Source organism: Dermochelys coriacea, chromosome 10, assembly GCF_009764565.3.
Source record: "Dermochelys coriacea isolate rDerCor1 chromosome 10, rDerCor1.pri.v4, whole genome shotgun sequence".
Lineage (NCBI taxonomy): Eukaryota > Metazoa > Chordata > Testudines > Dermochelyidae > Dermochelys > Dermochelys coriacea.
In genome coordinates, this window is record NC_050077.1 from 1,790,959 (window position 1) to 1,814,960 (window position 24,002).

Genomic DNA, 24,002 nt, shown 5'->3' on the forward strand with positions numbered 1-24,002 from the left:
GTGTCCACAGTACCAAGGCAACCGTTGACTTCCGGAGTTTTGCACTGTGGTAGCTATCCCACAGTTCTCACAGTCTCCACCACCCATTTGAATTCTGGGTAGAAATCCCAGTGCCTGATGGGGCTAAAACATTGTCACAGGTGGTTCTGGGTACACATCATCAGGCCCCCCTTCCCTCCCTCCCTCCGTAAAAGCAAGGGCAGAAAATCGTTGTGCGCCTTTTTTCTTGAGTTACCTGTGCAGACGCCATACTACGGCAAGCATGGAGCCCGCTCAGCTAACCATCACCGTATGTCTCCTGGGTGCTGGCAGACGTGGTACTGCATTGCTACACAGCAGCAGTTTAGGCAGTTTGCCTTTTGGCAGCAGACTATGCAGTATGACTGGTAGCCGTTGTCAACATAGTCCCGGGTGCTCTTTTAACCGGGCACCTGGGCAAACATGGGAGTGACTCAGCCGGGTCATTTCCCTTGTTTCGTCTCATGGTGATTGAGTCCTACCGGCAGTGCACTGTCTTTTAATTTGCAGCCAGCAGAAGACGATGGCCAGTAGTCATACTGCATCGTCTTCTGCCGAGCATCCAGGAGATGACGATGGCTAGCGGTTGTACTGCACAGTCTGCTGCCGGCATGATGTATAAAGATAGATGAAGTGGCTCAAAACAAGAAATAGACCAGATTTGTTTTGTATTCATTTTCTCCTCCCTCCCTCCCTCCCTCTGTGAAATCAACGGCCTGCTAAACCCAGTTTTGAGTTCTATCCTTGAGGTTTTGAGTTCTATCCTTGAGGCGGCCATTCAGTTTCTCGCAAAGCCACCCCCTTTGTTGATTTTAATTCCCTGTAAGCCATGTCGTCAGTCACCCCTCCCTCCGTCAGGGCAACAGCAGACAATCGTTCTGCGCCTTTTTTCTGTGCAGATGCCATACCACGGCAAGCATGGAGCCCGTTCAGATCACTTTGGCAATTCGGAGCACATTAAACACCACACACATTATCCAGCAGTATATGCAGCACCAGAACCTGGCAAAGCGAAACCGGGCGAGTAGGTGACGTCAGCGCAGTTACGAGAGTGATGAGGACATGGACACAGACTTCTCTCAAAGCACGGGCCCTGGCAATGCGGGCATCGTGGTGCTAATGGGGCAGGCTCATGCGGTGGAACACCAATTCTGGGCCCGGGAAACAAGCACAGACTAGTGGGACCGCATAGTGTTGCAGGTCTGGGACGATTCCCAGTGGCTGCGAAACTTTCGCATGCGTAAGGGCACTTTCATGGAACTTTGTGACTTGCTTTCCCTTGCCCTGAGGCGCAAGAATACCAAGATGAGAGCAGCCCTCACAGTTGAGAAGCGAGTGGCAATAGCCCTGTGGCAGCTTGCAATGCCAGACAGCTACCGGTCAGTCAGGAATCAATTTGGAGTGGGCAAATCTACTGTGGGGGCTGCTGTGATGCAAGTAGCCAACGCAATCAAAGATCTGCTGATATCCAGGGTAGTGACCCTGGGAAATGTGCAGATCATAGTGGATGGCTTTGCTGCAATGGGATTCCCTGACTGTGGTGGGGCCATAGACAGAACCCGTATCCCTATCTTGGCACCGGAGCACCAAGCCAGCGAGTACATAAACCGCAAGGGGTACTTTTCAATAGTGCTGCAAGCACTGGTGGATCACAAGGGACGTTTCACCAACATCAACGTGGGATGGCCAGGAAAGGTACATGACGCTCGCCTCTTCAGGAACTCTGGTCTGTTTCAAAAGCTGCAGGAAGGGACTTTCTTCCCAGACCAGAAAATAACCATTGGGGATGTTGAAATACCTATAGTTATCCTTGGGGACCCAGCCTACCCCTTAATGCCATGGCTCATGAAGCCATATACAGGCAGCCTAGAGAGTAGTCAGGAGCTGTTCAACTAGAGGCTGAGCAAGTGCAGAACAGTGGTAGAATGTGCATTTGGACGTTTAAAAGTGCGCTAGCACAGTTTACTGACTCGGTTAGACTTCAGCGAAACCAATATTCCCACTGTAATTCTGCTTGCTGTGAGCTCCACAATATCTGAGAGAGTAAGAGGGAGACGTTTATGGCAGGGTGGGAGGTTGAGGCAAATCGCCTGGCTGCTGGATACGCACAGCCAGACACCAGGGCGGTTAGAAGAGCACAGGAGGGTGCGGTGCGCATCAGAGAAGCTTTGAAAACCAGTTTCATGACTGGCCAGGCTAAGGTGTGAAAGTTCTGTTTGTTTCTCCTTGATGAAACCCTCTGCCCTTTGGTTCACTCTACTTCCCTGTAAGCTAACCACCCTCCCCACCTCCCTTCGATCACCGCTTGCAGAGGCAATAAAGTCATTGTTGCTTCACATTCATGCATTCTTTATTAATTCATCACACAAATAGGGGGATAATTACCAAGGTAGCCCAAGAGGGGTGGAGGAGGAGGGAAGGACAAGGCCACACAGCACTTTCAAAGTTTAAAACTTATTGAATGCCAGCCTTCTGTTATTTGGGCAATCCTCTGGGGTGGAGTGGCTGGGAGGCCAGAGGCCCCCCAACGCATTCTTGGGTGTCTGGGTGAGGAGGCTATGGAACTTGGGGAGGAGGGCGGTTGTTTACACAGGGGCTGTAGGGGCAGTCTGTGCTTCTGCTGCCTTTCCTGCAACTCAACCATATGCTGGAGCATATTAGTTTGATCCTCCAGCAGCCTCAGCATTGAATCCTGCCTCCTCTCATCACGCTGCCCCCACCTTTCAGCTTCAGCCCTCTCTTCAGCCCGCCACTTACTCTCTTCAGCGCGCCACCTCTCCTCCCAGTCATTTTGTGCTTTCCTGCACTCTGACATTGTCTGCCTCCATGCATTCGTCTGTGCTCAGTCAGTGTGGGAGGACAGCATGAGCTCAGAGAACATTTCATCGTGAGTGCGTTTTTTTCGCCTTCTCGTCTTCGCTAGCCTCTGGGAAGGAGAAGATCCTGTGATCCTTGAAACACATGCAGCTGGTGGAGAAAAAAAAAAAAGGGATAGTGGTATTTAAAAAGACACATTTTTATAGAACAATGAGTACACTCTCTTTCACAGTAAACCTTGCTGTTAACATTACATACATAGCACATGTGCTTTCGTTACAAGGTCGCATTTTGCCTCCCCCACCCCGCATGACTAACAGCGGGGAACATTTCTGTTCAGCCATAGGCAAACAGCCCAGCAGGAACGGGCCCCTCTGAATGTCTTCTTAAGAAAATCACCCTATTTCAACCAGGTGACCATGAATGATATCACTCTCCTGAGGATAACACAGAGAGATAAAGAACGGATGTTGTTTGAACACCAGCAAACATACACTGCAATGCTTTGTTCTACAATGATTCCCGAGTACGTGCTACTGGCCTGAAGTAGTAAAATGTCCTACCATGGTGGATGGAATAAGGCTGCCCTCCCCAGAAATCTTTTGCAAAGGCTTTGAGAGTACATCCAGGAGCACCACGAATGCCAGGGCAAATTAATCATTAAACATGCTGGCTTTTAAACCTTGTATAGTATTTTAACAGGTACAGTCACCAAAGGTCCCTCTCCGCCTGGTGGGTCCGGGAGACAGCCTTGGGTGGGTTCGGGGGTACTGGCTCCAGGTCCAGGGTGAAAAACAGTTCCTGGCTGTCGGGAAAACCGGTTTCTCCGCTTGTTTGCGGTGAGCTATCTACAGCCTCCTCCTCATTGTCTTCCTCGTCCCCAAAACCTGCTTCCGTGTTGCCTCCATCTCCATTGAAGGAGTCAAACAATACAGCTGGGGTAGTGGTGGCTGAACCCCCTAAAATGGCATGCAGCTCATCATAGAAGCGGCATGTTTGGGGCTCTGACCCGGAGCAGCCATTCGCCTCTCTGGTTTTCTGGTAGGCTTGCCTCAGCTCCTTAAGTTTCACGCGGCACTGCTTCGGGTCCCTGTTATGGCCTCTGTCCTTCATGCCCTGGGAGATTTTCACAAATGTTTTGGCATTTCGAAAACTGGAACGTAGTTCTGATAGCACGGATTCCTGTCCCCATACAGCGATCAGATCCCATACCTCCCGTTCGGTTCATGCTGGAGCTCTTTTGTGATTCTGGGACTCCATCATGGTCACCTCTGCTGATGAGCTCTGCATGGTCACCTGCAGCTTGCCACACTGGCCAAACAGGAAATTGAAATTCAAAAGTTCGCGGGCCTTTTCCTGTCTACCTGGTCAGTGCATCTGAGTTGAGAGTGCTGTCCAGAGCGGTCACAATGGAGCACTCTGGGATAGTTCCCGGAGGCCAATGACCATCTAATTGCGTCCACAGTATTCCAAATTCGACCCAGCAAAACTGATTTCAGCGCTAATCCCCTTGTCGGGGGTGGAGTAAGGAAATCGATTTTAAGAGCCCTTTAAGTCGAAAAAAAGGGCTTCGTCATGTGGATGGGTGCAGGGTTACATCGATTTAACGCTGCTAAATTCGACCTCAATGCCTAGTGTAGAGCAGATAGAAACATATAGTAAGAGATAGTCTGACTCAAAGAGCAAGCGTCTGTACTGCTACTAGCTAGTGGAGATTCTCCTTAACTCAGTGGTAGGAGCCTGTGGTTTGAAATAGGAGGATCTGGGTTCTGTCCCAATGATTGGTTTGAAGTTCCAAGCACGGACCGTCCTGGCAGCTGGGAAGACTTAGTTGGCCAGGCATTTGTTAAAATATGTCTGTGTCTGGTTTATCTCCACTGTACAAGAACTCTCCTTTTACCTGCATGTTTGTTACAAAAATTCCCTCACTATGTTTTTATTTTCAGACAATTTACAGTATTTAAATTGTTCTGTAGGTGGATGCATGGATCTGGAAGAAGTCTTTGTGCCTAGTACGTTAACATTGGTTAGAATATGATGTTAGATTTTATTAATAGGTTTCCCCTACATCCCACTGACATCAGTCATATGCAACTATTGGGCAGCAGCAGGGCGTACAGAAGTGACTTTTCTCCGCTTCGTGAGGTCTGAATTGTATAACCTGTTATAGGCACAGTCTGAGACTCACGGTGGTGTGAATGAGGCCCACAAAATCCATATCACTGACTTGATACTTAAAGCAGCAGGGGCCTTCTGATCACCCACCACAAAAAGAGAAACAGGATCACACAGACTAGTTCACACACTGGGATCAGAAAACAAGTGACACATTCTTGATATTCACAATTGCCCCTCTCCCCAGGCTTCCCCAAAAACCCAGGGGAGGGAGGAAAGGCCAAAGACTCCATGAAGTCAGTCGGGGACCTTACCATGTCAATCATTAACCAAGGAGGTGCTCAGATACTGTAGTGATGAATGCCAGTCCAGAACCCTGAAATACGTGAAGCTCAGGAATGCTTCTCTTAGGTGTGTGGGATTAGTGAGATAAGCAATTGTAATTTTTACAATGACTGCTTTAGCATGTTAGCGCTTTGTCCGCAGACACCTTATGGATCCCATCACGTGCCCTCTGTGAATGTAATGGAATAGTTCCAGGTACAGCTGATTTCAGACACGGCCTGTGGACAGCCCTCCTCTTTCTCCCCTCTCTATTGGCAGCACCAGTGGAAACTCTGAAATTCTAGTCATGATGTTGTTTGCAGCTCTTGGGCTTAGTGATGCAAGGCTGCCACTTCCACACCCTGGAAATGATCCAGAACTGTATAAAGATTAGCCAGCTCCCTGTGACCAGTGGCTGACTTCAGACTGTAGGGGAAGGGAACTGTTCCAAGTTTGGGTTCAGACACTGCTGAGATCACAAGAAGCCAAGAACATTTCATCATGGGAGCCATTCTTTCCCCAAACTCCTCAACACCCACTTTCCAAGTCCCCAAGTGCTAACACACATGGAGTGTGAGACCAGTGCCAATGCCACTTCAGGAAACAGTGGGACTGGAGTGCCAAAGCGTGTAAGTTTTCCTCCATACCAGACCCATTCCCTCCATAACATTGTGTCTCTGGGCTAAAACCACAAAGGGATGTAGGTGTTGCAATGCTCAATCTAAGCCCCACCCTTCTGAGGTAGTTAGATACTGAACTCCAGGCCCTAGGAAGACGCCTAGCTCTGCTTGGGATTCACAGCCATGAATTTTCTCCTGGAATTAGGCACCTAAGCCAGGTCAGCCTCCCTTTCTCAGTAAAGAACAGAGGCAGGAGACCCCATTACAGCAATAGCCCGGGGGCATGGTCAGAGCACTTACTTGGGATGTGGGAAAGCTGTTTTCAAATCCCCTACTCTACCTGATTTGCCGCAGGGACTTGAATTTGGGTTTCTTACACCGTAGGTGGGTCACCTGATGGCCTGCCATGCTAGGGGATTCTGCTGAAGCTGGTCCGGGGCTCAGGCCTGAGTGAGGCTGATGAGACGGTCGGCACTAGGATGTAGGTGGCTTGTGCATACCAACTGGCAGACACCTCGGACACTTTGCCAGGGAAACAGCATCTATGGAATTAGGCATCAATTTGAGCAGGAGGTTGGAGGATTTCAGTTAGCACCAAAGCTCTTTTGTGGAGCTAACCCTCTGCCATTATCTCTGGCCCTTTGTTTCTCCCATAGCAGCACTTATGTCTGACAACGAACCAGGATGATTAGCCATGTGCCCAGTTTCCTGGCTTGCTGTCTGCCACCAACCTCGACACCCCTGGGGCAGCAGGCAGACGGGTGGTCGAGGGGCAGTTCCTGTGCAGCAATGCTTTACACACAGAGCTGGCTGCAGAGGCAAACTGACCAGAACTGCACAGTTCACTGCCTCTGGGCATGTTCCGCCCTGAGAATTATGTGAGTCCCACAATGTGTGGAGATGAGCAACCAAAACATTTGTTTAACCCTCCACATGGCTGTCCCATGGAGGCATTTGTTCCTCCTTGTTAATACATGAGGAAGAAAAGCTTTGTGGAAGTAACAGGGGAGCATACTATCAAAACAATCATGGGGAATAACCCCCTCCCCACATGTGCACAAAATACCCTAATAGCCTCGTATACCTCATCCCCCCAGCCACACACACATGCATACCCTGTCCTCCAAGAGATTTCTTAGTTCTCAGAGGGCATTTCTCTCCAACCATCTCCCAAGATTTGGGAGGAACCTGTGCTCACATTGGGGTCTCCCACATGTTGTACCTGTGTGATAACCCCCACACACACACGCACCAGCACCACCACCAAGCAGCAGAAGGGACATCCAGAGCAGGTGCTCATCCAGAAAAGTGGTTTTCAACCTTTTTTCATCTGGGTGGAGGTGCAGACCCTTGGAAATCTTAGACACAGTCTGCAGACCCCCAGGGTCCATGGACCACAGATTGAGAACCCTGATCTAGAACCCTGACAATTGACTGACCTTCCTTGGAGTGAGGGAGTGAAGAGTAAGGAGGGCAGGCAGGCTCGTGGGCCCAGGGCTCAAGAGGCCTGGAGCTGACACAATGCATCCGATGAAGTGAGCTGTAGCTCACGAAAGCTTATGCTCTAATAAATTTGTTAGTCTCTAAGGTGCCACAAGTCCTCCTTTTCTTTTAGGGGGACAGGAGACTCCGTTTGGGAATCCTCGGACAGCATCATTGTGACTTGCTCTCCTCTGGGGCAGGTTTTATGTGTCTTGTGTTTGTGTCAACACTGAGACTGCGCCTTGTTCCTTTGAAAGTAACGTTCAGAAAAGCCAGGCAGAGGGTGCAGTGGGGAGCGCTGCCCCACACCCATGGACAGGAGAGGAAGTGCCCCAGCTTTAACCCCTTCTCCTGCTCCATCCCCTGCAGGGTTTTCACCAGGATGGCTCCGGTCCACAGGCAACTGTCCTGGGAATGGGAACCCGGGCAGCGCTCAGCACTGCCCTGCGGCTGGCCGGTCCCGTGCGCCCAGGCTCACCCCATGTCCCACCAGAGGGGGCAGCCCCGCAAGGCCCCTGCCTGCAGCCCGGGCCGCCCCACTCCCGCAGCCCCACCGGCTCCGCAGGGGCAGGCCCAGCAGCGAGCCTGCCGGCAGGGGGCGCCGGGGGGCCGCCGCGGGCCGGACAGGGGCGGGGCAGCACCAGGGGACGGGGCGGCCGCAGCAGGTGCGGGTGGGGGCGCGGCGCTCGCATCCCGCACTGACACCTGCCGCCTCCTGCCTGCAGCACCCGCCGGCCGCCGCACCGGCCGCATGGAGTCCCGCGGGCCAGGAGACACCCGAGGTGAGAGCGCCCCGGGTGCCCCGTCCCTGGGGTCCTGCCCCGGAGCAGGGAGGGACCCGGGGGGCCCGGAGCAGAGCGGGGTCCGGGGGCTCCGGAGCAGAGCGGGGTCCGGGGGGCCCGGAGCAGAGCGGGGTCGGGGGGGCCCGGAGCAGAGCGGGGTCGGGGGGGCCCGGAGCAGGGAGGGACCCGGGGGCTCCGGAGCAGGGAGGGACCCGGGGGCCCGGAGCAGGGAGGGACCCGGGGGGCTCCGGAGCAGGGAGGGACCCGGGGGGCCCGGAGCAGAGCGGGGCCCGGGGAGTGCGCACCTGTCAGTCCTTGGGCGCGCAGGGTCCACGGGCATCTCCTCCGCCTGATGGCCTCGGCGCTGGCCCCTGCCAGTCTCTGCGCTGGGGTGAGCCGGGCAGCCTGCGCCAGGCGCTGCGATGCCCCCTCCTGTGTCTCCGGGCAGCCAGAACCTTCCCCCGGGCCGAGGGTCTTGTGTCCCCAGCTCCCCTCCCCGGCCTGGACACACCGGCGCCGTTCGGGCAACACCGGAGCGTTTTAAAGGCGATTCTGTCTCTGCAGCTGCCCCAGCGCCTGCCCCCGAGCAGCTGGTGGGGCTGAGCGCGCCTGGCTGGGCTCGTGGCTGGTCCGCCTGCCTGGAGAGCTGGCGGCAACCCACAGCCCCTGGGGCATGGCAGAGCTTTTCAGCCTTTCATTCTCTTCCTGAGCGACGGGTCTCAGGACCGACGGGGGGGGCTGCTCATTTACTGCTGCTTCCCGGCAGGAGCCTTGGGGCCTTGATCCTTCCCTCCTTGTATAGGCAAAACCCAGGGCCAGGAGAAGTGCTCGGGCTGGACCCTGCAGGTCTGTCCCACCAGTGGGAGTTCTGCACAAGGGTTTGTGTCCAAGGAGGCCAGGTGAACCTCAGGGCAGGGGGTGACAAAGGAGAACCCCAGTTAGCAGAGAGGTGAGGCTGGTGCCTTCCAGGGCTGCTTCAGTTCCACTTCCTAGAAATGTCTGGGTAGAAAATAAGTGTGTATCTTTCACGTTAAAATCAGCAAACACTTGTAATAATGAAAAGGAGGACTTGTGGCACCTTAGAGACTAACCAATTTATTTGAGCATAAGCTTTCGTGATGCATCCGATGAAGTGAGCTGTAGCTCACAAAAGCTTATGCTCAAATAAATGTGTTAGTCTCTAAGGTGCCACAAGTCCTCCTTTTCTTTTTTGCGAATGCAGACTAACACGGCTGCTACTCTGAAACTTGTAATAATGAATAACTTAAACCACACGGGAAAGGCTCCTGCCTGGCTCTTGCTTTCAAATGCGGAGGGACCCTTCCTTTGTCACAGATCATGGCCCTGATCCTGGGAAAACTCATGCATCTGAGTAACTTTACTCATCTGAATAGCTCTATTAACTTAAATGGGACTGACTGCACCAGTAAAGTTGCTCACTTGATTAAATCTGTTGTAATTGGCTCTAGTGTCTGTATGTACAAGATGATGGTTTCCTATTTCTTGAGTAAACTTCATTTTTCTAACATTTTGTACATGACTGGAGATCTGCAGGTGTGTGTGTCTTTATGTCTGGTTTTAAATAGTGTGGTTTTCCTTTAAAAGATTTATGAATTCAAGAGACTTGGGCAAATCTGCAATAAGAACATATTGTAGAATGTGCCATTTGTGTGGAAGTGTTTTGCTATTTTTTGCACAAATACATGTGACAGTGACACTTCCTACTTGGAAATATTTAGAAAAATGATCAGTGATGCTCTTAGCAGCTGACACTGCACCAGGACACTTTCTAGGTGCTCAAGTTCCATGATACCAGACTAACAGACTAGGGCCAGTAATTGCGGGTTCCTGTCTCTGTGCTTCCCAGCCTGGCAGCTGTGTCAGTGAGCTGCTATGCCGATGTCATTATCCTGTTTGACCTGGAAGTGCCTGTGATTCTCACTATGGGCCCAATCCTGCAAACAGTTCTGCATAAGAGTAACTTTACTCATGTCAGTAAACCCTGGCGTCGAGATCAACAGTATTTGCAGGATTGGGCCCATAGTGAATTTGGTGCAGGAGGAGCGGATGAGCTCTAAGGCAGGGGGCCCTTGCTTAACACAGATCACCCGAATAATTAGCAAAGGGAGCAAGCAAGAAATACCAGAGATTAATGAGTTTGCATTTGCCTCTGCTAGATTTGTGAATGCCCTCCAGAGACCGCTGTCTGCTTAGGGAAGTGGCCTTGTACTCACTTGGTTCCATATTGTTTTAAAATACTGAATACCTTTCCCAGATAGGGTTGCCAACCCTCTAGGATTGGCCTGGAGTCTCCAGGAATCAGCACTGATCACCTGGTGACTATTGAAAGTAATCTGGGAGATTTTAATAGGATATTTTAAATGACATTACATCATGTTGGGGGAAAACATCTCCCAGAATAGCTTCTGTCAGAGTTGGCAACTACTCCCAGACCTGAAGAAGAGCTCTGTAATGCAAAATCATAGAATCATAGAAGATTAGGGTTGGAAGAGACCTCAGGAGGTCATCTAGTCCAACCCCCTGCTCGAAACAGGACCAACCCCAACTAAATCAGCCCAGCCAGGGCTTTGTCAAGCCAGGCCTTAAAAACCTCTAAGATTCCACCACTTCCCTAGGTAACCCATTCCAGTGCTTGACCACCCTCCTAGTGAAATAGTTTTTCCTAATATCCAACCTAGACATCCCCCACTGCAATTTGAGACCATTGCTCCTTGTACAGTCATCTGCCACCACTTAAGGGCTGAGCTCCATCCTCTTTGGAACCCCCACTTCAGGTAGCTGAAAGCAGCTATCAAATCCCCTCTCATTCTTCTCTTCTGCAGACTAAACAAGCCCAGTTCCCTCAGCCTCTCCTCATAAGTCATGTGTCCCAGCCCCCTAATCATTTTCGTTGCCCTCTGCTGGACTCTCTCCAATTTGTCCACATCCCTTCTGTAGTGGGGGCCCCAAAACTGGATACAATACTCCAAGTGTGGCCTCACCAGTGCCGAATAGAGGGGAATAATCACTTCCCTCGATCTGCTGGCAATGCTGCTACTAATGCAGCCCAATATGCCGTTAGCCTTCTTGGCAACAAGGGCACGCTGCTGACTCATATCCAGCTTCTCATCCACTGTAACCCCCAGGTCCTTTTCTGCAGAACTGCCACTTAGCCAGTTGGTCCCCAGCCTGTAGCGGTGCATGGGATTCTTCCGTCCTAAGTGCAGGACTCTGCACTTGTCCTTGTTGAACCTCATCAGATTTCTTTTGGCCCAGTCCTCCAATTTGTCTAGGTCACTCTGGACCCTATCCCTATCCTCCAGCATATCTATCTCTCCTCTCCCCCCCCCCCCCGCCGCCCCCAGCTTAGTGTCATCTGCGAATTTGCCAAGGGTGCAATCCATCCCATCATCCAGATCATTAATAAAGATGTTGAACAAAACCGGCCCCAGGACCTACCACTGGGGCACTCCGCTTGATACCGGCTGCCAACTGGACATTGAGCCGTTGATCACAAAAGCTTGTCTCTCTCACCAATTGCTGGTACAATAAAAGATATTACTTCACCCATTTTGTTTCTTTAAAATATTTTTTCACCCTCCATGTGTAGAGTTAAACATGGCTCCTGGGCAGATGATCAAAGCCAAGATCAAGAAGACTTTGCCAGTGACTGGCCCTCAGGCTCCAACAGTCAGTGAGCTGATGCATTGGTACTGCATGAACACCAATACACATGGCTGCCGGCGTATTGTGGTATCAAGGGGACGCTTGCGCAGGTTCATCTGGATCCTGCTCACCTTGAGCGCCGTGGGGCTGATCCTGTGGCAGTGTGCTGAGCTCGTCATGTCCTATTACACAGCCTCTGTCTCAGTCACCGTGCAGTTCCAGAAGCTGCCCTTCCCTGCTGTCACCATCTGCAATATCAACCCTTACAAGTAAGCCATGAGGGGCCAGGGGATGGCTAATTACTGTATGAATGGCAGAGTCATGCCATTATGGCCAGGGTGGCCATGCTTTCAAAGGACATGAGGAAAGTGTTTCTCAGACATTTGTTAAATAATTTTTCCTCAAAACTCTGTCCAGCACTGAGCCCCTCAGGAAGCTTATCCTGCAGCTCTGACACTCCTGCTCTTTCATTCCATCCCCTTAGTGTTAGCTCTGTCCCCTTCCCACAGCACCCTAAAATGCTGCACCTCTACTTCCTGGCTGTTCACACTCGTCAGACATTTGTAGCCATATCTGACTTACCAGCACTGAGCCAAGCTAGATGCATTTAGCTCGTTTTATCTTTCTGCACACATCAGCCCCCCCAGTCCCCTCTCTGAGAACACCATCCTTCCAGTAATGGAGAGCTCAGGCCTAACTAATATTCCAGGCACAAACTCTCCAATAGGGGGCAGAGAGTTTTCCATCTCCTCTTGCTTGGATGGGATGCTTTGGCATATGCCGTCCAAAATCGCATTGGATTCTTTTTCCTGCCAAACTGTATTGCGCACTTCTGTCTAATCTGCTGTCCACTCTCCCCGTCTCAGTCTCTCTCTCTGCCATTCCTGCTTTCTGGTCTCTCCTGCCCACGGAGGATCTGCATTTCAGATTGTATTGTCCCAGCTGCATTGTCCCCAGGATAAATCTTTTCCATTTCTTGTCCATCTTTCTGCTCTCTCTAGTTTTGGCAATTCCTCCTCATTTAGTGCAGTACCCCAATATCTATCTGTTACTGCTTTCTCTAGCCTCTCCAGCTCATTAATTAAGATTTTAAAGAAGCTCAGACCTTACACTGACCTCTTCACAGCTCAGTCTGTTGCTGCTTATAATGGCCTGTTGTCCATAGTCCTTCAATCAATGGACAATCTCTAGGATCTAGCTTTTACCCAAGCCAATTCAAATTAATTGTGTGAATAAAAGTTCCAAGTGAAGCATCAGTACTAAGTCAGTCTAGGGAGGAGAATGAGGAAGAGCTGGGTGTCTCCTATAATGGGCTATTCATTGTACAATGTGTAGGACAGGATAGGACTGCATGGAGTAGTCCAGCAGGTTGACACCGGGAGAATATGGCATGTTATTTACTATTACCTTCTCTCCTATGTAGATACAGTGCAATGAAAGAGCATTTGTCTGAACTGGACAAAGAGACAAAAAATGCTTTGGAGACTTTATATGGCTTTTCAGAGGGCAAATTCAAGGTACGTCGGGATGCAGATGACTGGAACGCTACAGAGAGCAAATTTCTTGAAAGAATCCCTCTGCTAAAGTTCAAAGACCTCTCTAAGAAGACTGTTACTGAGATTCCAAGTGGCAATAAGCGGAAAATTGAGACTAGTGTCTTTCACCAAGGTTCCAGCATGGTGAATACTGGGGATCCACAAGATGTCGTGGGCTTTCAGTTGGTGAGTTCCATTCCTACACGGTGACTGGGCATGGTGTTGGCACAAGGAGTGGATGTGCTAGGGCAGGCATGACTGTTCGAGTAGATGACAAGTGTAGCAGTGGATGGAAATGATAAACCTTTCAAGAGTTAATTGAGGCTTTAGTGAGGAATAGATACAAAGAACCTTCAAGGATGGAGAGACCCATGTACTGTAGATTTTCCAAATCCATCGGTTCCTTAAACATGTCCATCCACTGCTTCCCGCAGATTATTCCACATACCCACAACCCTCAGGGAGAAAAAGTCCTTTTTGAAATCCAGCCTAAACTGCTTCCTCTTTATTGCCAACCATGACACCGGGGAGGTCATTTCTTAGATCCCCTATGATGAGCCCCCACCAGCCATGCTTCTTTAAGGTTACACACATTCAGTTCCTGATGTCCATGCTCACAGGAAAGGCCACTGGTGCCCAGATGAGCCACTTTGCTTCCTCTGTACCTTTTCCAGACTGATCTGCGTTCAGAATGCACACAGCTCTCAACACGAGGACCTTTTGAAGAGGAACTATTTGTATCCCATAATACCTTATTTGTCTTTTTTTTCCTCCCCCTGCAACTAGAAACTTCCTGCTTGAGTAGCATTGTTCAGTAGAAATCATATTGCAAACCCTTTAGTGGAAAATTATACCACGTCTTCCTCATCTGAAACTCATTTTCCTCCTTTATTATTATTATTATTATTAGTGTGACCCAAACAACAGCAGTGACTGTGCAGTTTACACATTCAGCTCTGGGGTAAATGCTATTCAAGAATGGTACAAGCTGCATTATATGAACATCGTGGCACAAATACCCCTGGAGACAAAAGTGAATATGGGCTACTCCGCTGAGGATCTTCTGCTGACATGTTTCTTCGATGGCATATCTTGTGACACAAGGTCAGTGCATAAAAATTACTCACCAGCCTAACTTCTCACTTCTTAAAATAAATGTCAAACAATTAGGAATTAAATGTTTCTTATTTACAGAGTGCAAATCAGTGTGCTCAGGAATATACAGAGCATAGAGGAAGCCACCGTCCCTTGCTTACTATCTAGCTTAGGCAGACTGCACCATTCAGACTGACAATCAGCCAATCACCAGGCTCAGACTGGTGAAGACAGATGTGTAAATTTTAACATTGTGTTACACACGTCTTGCTCTGACAGATTATCGCTGACAGGTTTAGCAGTAAAAGTGCATTTGAAGGTGGGTTGAATGAAGGAGGATAGTCATTTGGAGCACAAAGAAAGACTGTTGAAATGAACTTCAAACAGCAATGTACTTCAAAAGCCAACACTCTGCTGAGTCATCCATCGCACAGTCAGGGACCATACCTGCACCCTGAGCCCCCACTGTCCAATGTCAGAGTTGGAGCATAGATTGTTTGCTATCGGTTCTTAAACAGACACTGTTAAGTAGAATTAGGCCCTAGGGCTAAGATTTTTGTAAAAATACACGTTTACAAGACCAAAGTCCAATAGAAGTGCTCCTTTCTATGTTCCTTGTCCCTTCGGAACTGTTACTTTCAGAGGGAGTTTGGAGTTTCCCCAGGATACAGATTCTATCCAAAGATGTTCTTATAACTCTTTCTTAATTATTTAATTGGAAACATTTTTAGCAATCATTTTCCTGCAACATTTGCAGCATTGTACTAGTGCACAAGAGCCTGGAAATGAGAGCGTCTGGAAACCAGATATAAAGCAAAGTGAAAGAGACCTGTTTTCCGAGCTTGAAAAAATATGCATAAAGAAAACAGCACAGGAGATAAATATTAATTAGATTTGAAGATTATTTCAGATTTGATAAGGTGACGTCTGGAACACAGGTGAAGATTGCTTAAATATATTAATTTAGCCAGACAGTGCCATTTAATGTGGTTGTACTGGTGCAATTTAGTGTGCTCTTAGGGAGAAATTCTGGGCCAGGATTTCAGTTAGTGACTGAATACTCTAATAGTGCACATACTTCTCTTCCTGGGACTGTAACTTGTTTGTTGGCTGTTTTATGTCTAGATATGGCATGAATATGTACATTGAGCCTCATCACTTCAGTAATAAACAGTCTAATTTAGGTTTCAGAGTAACAGCCGTGTTAGTCTGTATTCGCAAAAAGAAAAGGAGTACTTGTGGCACCTTAGAGACTAACAAATTTATTAGAGCATAAGCTTTCGTGAGCTACAGCTCACTTCATCGGATGCATCCGATGAAGTGAGCTGTAGCTCACGAAAGCTTATGCTCTAATAAATTTGTTAGTCTCTAAGGTGCCACAAGTACTCCTTTTCTTTTAGTCTAATTTAGGACTCTTAACACCTGTTAAACCTGCTTGTTCTCTCTCCTCTCAGGCTCATGGGCGATCCAGTGAATAATTTACATTGCCATGGGCAGTTAGACCAGAGCCTAGGATGAAAAAAATGTTTGCTCTCTTTTAGAAACTTCACCCCTTTCCATCATCCACTGCATGGCAACTGCTACACCTTCAATAGTGGAGAAGACGGAAAAGTCCTGACCACCTCCACAGGAGGCAGCGAGTATGGTAAGGGAACCAAGTTAGTAAAGACATTCGAAAGCAGATTGTTCAGGGAACTGCATCCTAAGCAGGTTGACTGGCATGTCGGCATTAGACATGTTATCTGATTGGGTTGGTTCAAATGAACATTTCCCCAATCTGTTGCCAAATCACATGAATCAACTGTTGTTGCATCACTAGAGTTTTTCCACCTGAAATTATTCCTCTCCAGTTATGTAACTTGGTTTTTTAATAGGTTTTCAATAGCATTCTAAGTCATCACTACTATTTATTATTATTTGTGCTGGATGCTAAAGATTAGCTGCAGGAGTGCTTGGACACTCAAATGATATCCGGACAATTCCACTTGAAGCCAGATGTTTAATCCAAACAGATGATGACAGTTAAAACTGAAGAAGATTGTACAGTGACCATAGACTAGTCAACTCTCCCTGAGCTAGGGCTCTAGCTTTTTTAACCCCGTTAATGCTATTTCTTTGTTCTGCAGGATTGCAGGTTGTTCTTTACATAGAGGAAGCAGATTACAATCCCTTCCTGGTGACCTCGACAGGGGCCAAAATCATTGTCCACGACCAGCAGGAGTATCCCTTTATTGAAGATATTGGCACTGAGATTGAGACTGCAGTGGCCACCTCCATTGGGATGCACTTTGTGAGTGGCAGAGATCTTTCTTCTCGGGCTCATGAGCACTTACAAACACTGTGTTAATTGTGTTAAATAGATCCCTGCTGCTGCCTCACAGCATCCAGGAAAGCTAGCAGAGAGCTGGGAGGGTACATTTATGCCTCTGGCCTGGCTATCTAAGGCACCGTAGAAAGCATGAGGCCAGAGAGAGAGCCACTGTAACTGACCTGTGTTTGAGCACTCTCCTGACCCACGTTTTACTGCTCAGAGGTGAGAGCTGTTGGAAATGCAGGCCTGTGGGAATCCCACACCTACGAGTGATCCTGGTTTTATCTCATGGATTTCTTGAGGATTTTGATGTTTTCTACAACGTTTGAGGCACTATCCACACCATCAAACCCCTGGTTTAACTCATGTGCTGTAGCACAGTACAGACATGGTTGTGGGTCAAATCAGGTTCTCATGTGGTTTGGCTGCCAGAGCAGACGAGCTAAAGCACAACTCTGACATCTGGCTATTCTGATTGGCTAGATGGGTCTGTGCTTACTGCCCTCCTGGCTGTGAAGAGACCCTTCCAGATGGCCATGTCTGCACTTGCCTGCCTCGGGAAATCTCCCACCATTGGTATCACTCGGGGTAGGGTGGAGGCTGAAATAAGGTGCTGGGAGTTTCCCAAAGTAGTTCAGTGTAGAGCAGGTGATATTGTCCTAAGGGGGCCTGTGCCTGTTGCAGACAAGCTAAAGCTGTGCCGTCAGAAGATACAAACTTCCCCATTAATCTCAAGGACCAGTTAAGTGATCATTTGGGCTTTCCTTTTCTCTGTTGTTCACTGAACCATAAACACCCAGCTAAGCTGATTATTTGGAGTGGCTGGGTGTGTCATGCCATGTCCTGATAGTCCATGCATTAGAAAGGACAGTAGGATAAAGGACAGGTTCAAATGTGCATATAGTTGACTATCTTCCAGGTGTCTGGATAAACATTAGGGACAAGTGACTTTATAGTGTCTAAAAATATGGGACTTTCCCAAAGAGGCTTGTAGCTTTCTATAAAAGCAGGCATGAGTAATCAGCAGCAGAGGGTTAGATCTATAGAGACCTAAAATACCTCCCAATTCTGCCTAACCCCCATGTCCTTATTCTAATGCCTATAGAATAAGAACAACTCCACATATCACATCATCAAAACTCTACTAGAACAACTCTAGATATTGAAAAACATGGTTTACCTTGGCATTCCTCAACTAAGTCATACACTGCCTTAAAGTCCCAGAGCCGTGTCTTGAGACAGCTGATCACAGAACAAGACTTGGTGCACAGTGAATAAGATTGACAACACAAACTCTGACGTGGAAGAAGTGCCCTTTCATAGCAGGGAGCCATTGCAAATATTCTGAATGTGTAGGCGGTTAGACTTTGAGTACCCTGAATTATGGAAGGCTGGAGGCATCTCATGGAGGCATCAAATATAATTAGGAAAAAATCTAAAAACAATTCTAGCCACATAATCTCCTACATAAAAGCAACCTACGTCCTTCAGGCTAATTCACATAAGCTAGCTTCAGTCCTGCCCCATCATTGTTATCGTTTAGGACTGTGATCCCAGGGTGTCCAATAAGCAGCACTGAACGGTCTCTTTCCTTCAGCTCGGCTGGGGTCTCTCAAGTCAACATTTGTTTTCTGGTTTTCAGACTCGGTCTCACAAGCTAAGCAAACCGTACAGCGACTGCACAGAGACTGGCACTGACATTCCGGTAGCGAACCTCTACAACAAGAGCTACTCGCTCCAGGTAAACCTCTGTTACACTTGCTTTTTCAGAGACAAGGCGGGGGATGTAATGTCTGCTCTTGGATCAATTTCTGTTGGTGAGAGAGACGAGCTTTCGAGCCACACCGAGCTCTTCCTCAGGTTTTTCAGTCATTTGGGCGATCCCCTTATACAAACAGCACAGTATTCTGCAGTGCTAGCCCCCAACCCTGCAGGAGCACTGCTGCAGTTGAAATGCTTTGGATCACAGCTGTAGAATACCGTACCACTTTTAAAATCAAGGTTTTGTTCCAAAATGATTGAAGCTTGAAGTTGCCTTGGGGATTCTGTCATATAGCAGGAACATTAGCTCATTATGAAATTCTCTGGCACTGCTGGACTGGAAAATATTGGCCAAACAAATGTTGCAGCTTAGTAAGCCTTGAAGCTAGAAATTGTGACCCCTGTCAGATAAGACTCCATGAATAACTGATACTATCTAATCTGTGTCCAACCAGCAGAACGTTTACAAAGAAAGTTTCCACTAGTTTTGCAAGGCTCCTTTAATAGGCTCCACCTTGAGAGTATCAAGCATCCTGGTTTCCTCCATGATAATTCCCATTGCTCTTGTATTAATTGCTACTTTTTGCAAATCCAGTACCTGGTCTTGATTTTTCTTTTTACGGGTATTAAATGCCAGCACCTGGTGATGTGATGTCAGCTGAGGTCACACAGGCCTCCAGCAGAGTTAGTTCATTAAAGCATGGAGCCCAGCACTGCAGTTGGTAGGGACTGAAGATGGGGTCCCACCTACTGGAAGTTCCAGCTGAAAATATTAGTTCCTGCTGGTTCCAGCTGACAACCCATTTTGGAACAGAGCAGTAACCTAGAAGCAACCCAGGTCTGCTTGTACATTTGTTGACTCATAGAAACCCAACTCTTGGTTTCTTTCCCTGCAGATTTGCCTGCATTCCTGTTTCCAGAGGGCCATGGTGGATACCTGTGGCTGTGCCCAGTACGCCCAGCCCTTACCTCCCGGGGCAGAATACTGCAACTACAAGAAATACCCCAACTGGAGTAAGTTCTCCACAGCATGCACAGCTTCCTCTACCATCTAGTTACAACCACCAAATGTCCCGCTGACAGACAGCTCCCAGCTCCGCCCCTGGCATTAGATCATTACCACACACACTATTCTCCACTGAAATTGCCACCCATGCAAGCCCATCCGTGCTGGAGGAAAGGTGAATCTGCCCAGAGATAGCTCTCTGCTAGCAAGAGCCCCCGTGTCTCTGAAATCTCAGCAACACACTTCGTAACACTAGTTAATTGTACTCTGGTAGCATCTGGAGGCCGCACCTGAGTCCCGGGCTCTGTTGTGCTAGGGGTTCTCAGGACGAATTTTTTGGTGGCTGGTCAGAGTGTGGCTACCAACTCTTGCTGGTTGCAACTTTTCCCTAAAATACTTAATTAGCATTAGGAAAAACAAACAAATATGCACATAGACACAGCCAAATCATTGTAACTTATTTATTGCTAACTAGTAATGGGGCATTGGGGTGGTTGGCCAGGGGAGGTAGCAGGGGCCCAGAGCATGAATCTTTGTGGCTGGGGGGTCAGGGCCTGGGGCTGGAGCCCAAACGCCTGAGCCCCACTGCCACTGGAAGGGAACTCACCAGCTGCCTACTCCCCCAGGTGTCTCCAGATGGGAGCAGGGCCCAACCTCCTGCTGGCAGCTGCAGCAACCAACACCAGGGCAGTGCATCCAGGAGCAACAGGGTCGGGGAGGGGCCGCTGCTTTCCCCTCCCTCCCAAATCACAGTCAAGAAGGCTGTGGCCACAAGAAAAGCCACCTGTGGCTGCATTTGAGAAACACCATGCTCACTGCTAGACATGGCATAAGTATAGCGAGCGCCTGTCCCTGCCCCGAGGAACCTGTCTTTCCAGGGAAAGTATTTACCCCCATTTTGTAGCTGGGGAAATGAGACCCTCAGAAGAGAGGGGACTTGCCCAAGGCCCAGAGCAAGTCTGTTACAGAGCCAGGAATTGAACCCAGATCTCCCAAGCCCAGTATATTAAGCACAAGACCAGACTCTCTCTGGCTTTCCCAGCCAGTTACCCTGCGCTCTTTTTCTGTAGTGTACTGCTACTACAAGCTGCATGAGAAGTTTGTGAAGGAGCAGTTGGGCTGTCAGCAGATTTGCAAAGAAGCCTGCAGGTAAGTCCTGCTGCCAGATAGGCAAAAATGAAACATTCCTTATGCAGGAATTCAGACTGACAACTAACACTAGGCTTCTTTTCCCACAGCTTTAAGGAATGGACGCTGACCACCAGCTTAGCCCAGTGGCCATCTTCAGTTTCTGAGGTGAGCTCCCAGTTCTGCTCTGCTTGCTCAGCCGGCCTAGACGCACAACGAGAGTCACAGGCTCTGTGTTCAGGCTGGCTTGGTTCCCTTGTGCCTCAGACCACAAGATCATTGTCAGGCTGGGGCTTTCCCCTGCTTCTGCTGCTGTGTCACATCCTCCAGGGGTTCGCTGCAGTCTCAGTGAGGGCTGCCCTCTCCGCAAAGGGGGGGATGAGGCCAGATTTCTCAGCGATGGGGAGATGAGGTTACAAGGGCGAACGGCCTCCCACAATGAAAGGGGGAGGGGAAGTTTTACAGCTCCAACAGGAACTAGGTAAAATCCAGAGGTGCAGCCTTGGGAGTGAGAGGCCCCTTCTGTATTTGTGAGCATTGGCCTGGTGCTTCTGACCTGGGGATCTGAACACTTGCAATGCGTGAGGCTCCCATGTCCAGGTACAAGGACACGGCCCTGGCCAAGGAGCTCACTAGCTAACCTGCAAACGTGTCCCCTGGGGGTTCAGTCTCTCTGGGTCTGTGAGATCCCCCCACTTGGCGGTAGCGTGAGGGCCCCACCACACAATCATGGCATTCTAGAATGAAACCCGAGCCAAATGAACTGTCACGTCCTGGGCTCTCTGGGCTTGCACTCATGGCAGTTTCATTGTTTTCTTGTTTTCCAAGGACTGGATGCTTCGAGTACTCTCTTGGGACAAAGGGCAGAAAATCAACAAAATGCTGAACAAGTAAGTTTCCCCCTGTGTATTTCCAGTCTGTGTCCCAAGTTCAGATACAATCGCAGCGGCCCTAACAATGGAAATGGAAAAGAACGCTCCCTTCGATGGGCCTGGCCCTTCTCGTCCAACTGGTTCTTTAAATCACTCTTCAGTGAGCCTCATGCTATTGTTTGACTAAAGCCAGGGCCTGCTCTCTCTCTCTCCCTTCCCAGAACGGACCTCGCAAACCTCGTGGTGTTCTACAAAGACCTGAACGAGAGATTCATTTCTGAGAATCCCGCCAACAACGTAAGCTCTGACGTCTTCAGGCGTCTGTTTAGACCCAGAATAGGTCCAGTGCAGGCAGCAGCAGGACAAGCTTCCCCAAACAGTGCCCTCCAACGTGCCCCAGTCCTGTCCTGTCGCTAGCATCTCCAGGGACATGTCGGGAGGTCAGGTTCCTTGTCTCATTCAGTCCTTGTCCTCTGTCACGTAGGCACCTCTCCACTGGGAACTGACCTGAGACAAGTGTAAGTGACTTTTCTGTTTCAATGTTAGTTGACGTTTCTAGAGCATAAGCTAGAGTGGAGCAGGCAGGAAGCTTAAGAGATGTGCCCATTATATTTTGCCTTCACTTTAGTGACCAGACTCCTGTATTGGGCAGGTTGCGTCCCTTTAACAGTGTCTAGTTACCCAACCCCTGGGCACCTTGTGACAGACTCTGATTGCTCTAGCTCAGAGACGTCTCCTCTCTGGCAGCTGCTGGTTGCCTGGCTGGTTCTGGTGTAACCTTGCACTCTCTTCTCCTCCAGATTGTCATTCTTCTTTCCAACTTCGGGGGCCAGCTGGGCCTTTGGATGAGCTGCTCCGTGGTTTGTGTCATTGAGATCATTGAAGTTTTCTTCATCGACTCATTCTTCATCGTCATGCGGTGCCGCTGGCAAAAGGCGAAGAAATGGTGGAATGACCGAAAAGCAACACCCCCTCAAGAGCCCCCTCAGGGTAATGCTCCAGCCAAAGAGGGCCACGACAACCCTGTGTGCACCGACGAGGACCTGCCCACCTTTAACACTGCCCTTCACTTACCACTGCCCCAGGAAAATCAAATGCCCAGGACTCCCCCACCCAACTACAGCACTTTGCAGCTAAACGCTGCATTCACAGACCTGCTGCCCGACACTCTGGAGGGCAGGAGCCATTGACCATATTTGTCTCCTCATCCAGAGGCCAAAGCAGGCAATGAACATGTCATCCAGGTGTCCAGGAGCGAGAGGTGTGTGTCTGGGGGTGCGCACTAGGGGACTATTGGGTTCAGCCTCAAATTCAGGGATTTGGAGCTTTGTGGTGAAAGTGTCTCTGGGAGGAGCGTGGGCAAGAGGACTCAGCCCCCCGGCATAGAGCAGGGGTTGGTAACGCCAGGTCCAAGTCCCTGGTGTTTTCCAATGAAGGGTTGCTGGCGCTGGTTTGTGTAGGATGTGGAACTGAGCCGTGATGGGTCTTACCAAACAGTGAAAAGCCACACACCCCTCCCCATTTCATCTGGGTAGGAATCACGCCTCGGGAGAAGCAGGCATATCAGCATGATGCCACACCTGCTCCAGGCCTGACATGTGGGACCAACTCAGGTCTTTGGGGCGGCTTGTGTTACTTGGCTAGGAGCAGGCAGAGAGGGGGCTCTGGGATAAGAGTTAAAACCTGCAGGTATTGGATGGTGGCGAGAGGAAAGGAAAATACCACTGTAGGGTCAGATTCTAACTGGTTCAGCTAAACACTGAGCAGGTAGGATTCTGCCAGCCGCATCCCAAGAGAGAAATTCCTTAGCCGGGAGGAGAACCTTGAAAGCCAATCGAACTCCTCCTGGAGTAAGGCACGACTCAGCCAGAGTAAGGGAGTCATCCCCAACCCTTCCTTTAAAATACCTGAAGTCTAATTTTGAGCAGGATAATGACAAGGCACGGCAATCAGTGTGTTCAAAGTATCCCACTTAAAGTGCAGCTGCCCTTGGTACACTCGGATTCCAGCACTCTCAAAGGGCAGCTGAATCCTCTTCATGCTACAGTCATTTTGGCCCTTCTGCTGGGAAATACCATTCAAATGCCAGCTTCATTCACTGGCACACACCCTTAGCCCGCGCACAGCCCGAAGAACTGGGCTGTGCTCTGGGGAGCATCTCAAGGGCCAGGAAAGAAGAGGAATCCCACTCCAGGGCACACTGGGAATTTCTGCACCCGGACCCAGCCTTAATGGGGAACAGTGAGCAGAAGATACACTAAAAGGAAAAGGAGTACCGGTGGCACCTTAGAGACTAACAAATTTATTAGAGCATAAGCTTTCGTGAGCTACAGCTCACTTCACGAAAGCTTATGCTCTAATAAATTTGTTAGTCTCTAAGGTGCCACCGGTACTCCTTTTCTTTTTGCGAATACAGACTAACACGGCTGCTACTCTGAAACCGAAGATACACTGACCCCATCCCCAGGTG

At 49.4% G+C, this 24,002-nt stretch overlaps 1 protein-coding gene and 1 long non-coding RNA gene across 2 annotated transcripts; both read left to right on the plus strand.

Annotated features, from left to right (window-relative positions):
* Positions 1–447: 447 nt before the first annotated feature.
* LOC122456113 lies at positions 448–23,784 on the plus strand. Its single transcript, XR_006274792.1, has 3 exons — positions 448–460; positions 2,061–2,074; positions 23,409–23,784. It is a non-coding gene; the product is annotated as an uncharacterized LOC122456113 (long non-coding RNA).
* On the plus strand, positions 8,075–23,416 carry SCNN1G (sodium channel epithelial 1 subunit gamma). The gene is made up of 13 exons (XM_038419559.2): positions 8,075–8,158; positions 11,769–12,093; positions 13,248–13,545; positions 14,270–14,463; positions 15,996–16,099; positions 16,581–16,744; positions 18,408–18,506; positions 19,423–19,540; positions 20,603–20,681; positions 20,771–20,828; positions 21,489–21,550; positions 21,754–21,829; positions 22,333–23,416. Exons 1-13 carry the CDS (start codon positions 8,128–8,130, stop codon positions 22,720–22,722), a joined length of 1,998 nt encoding a protein of 665 aa, XP_038275487.1. The 5' UTR covers positions 8,075–8,127; the 3' UTR covers positions 22,723–23,416.
* Positions 23,785–24,002: the final 218 nt, after the last annotated feature.

Excerpts from the sequence above, each read along its gene's own strand:
- SCNN1G (XM_038419559.2), top strand. The coding sequence starts at position 8,128 with ATGGAGTCCCGCGGGCCAGGAGACACCCGAG. Across the intron at positions 13,546-14,269 it reads ATGTCGTGGGCTTTCAGTTG|TGTGACCCAAACAACAGCAG; the intron begins GTGAGTTCCATT and ends TATTATTATTAG. Across the intron at positions 19,541-20,602 it reads CAAGAAATACCCCAACTGGA|TGTACTGCTACTACAAGCTG; the intron begins GTAAGTTCTCCA and ends CTTTTTCTGTAG.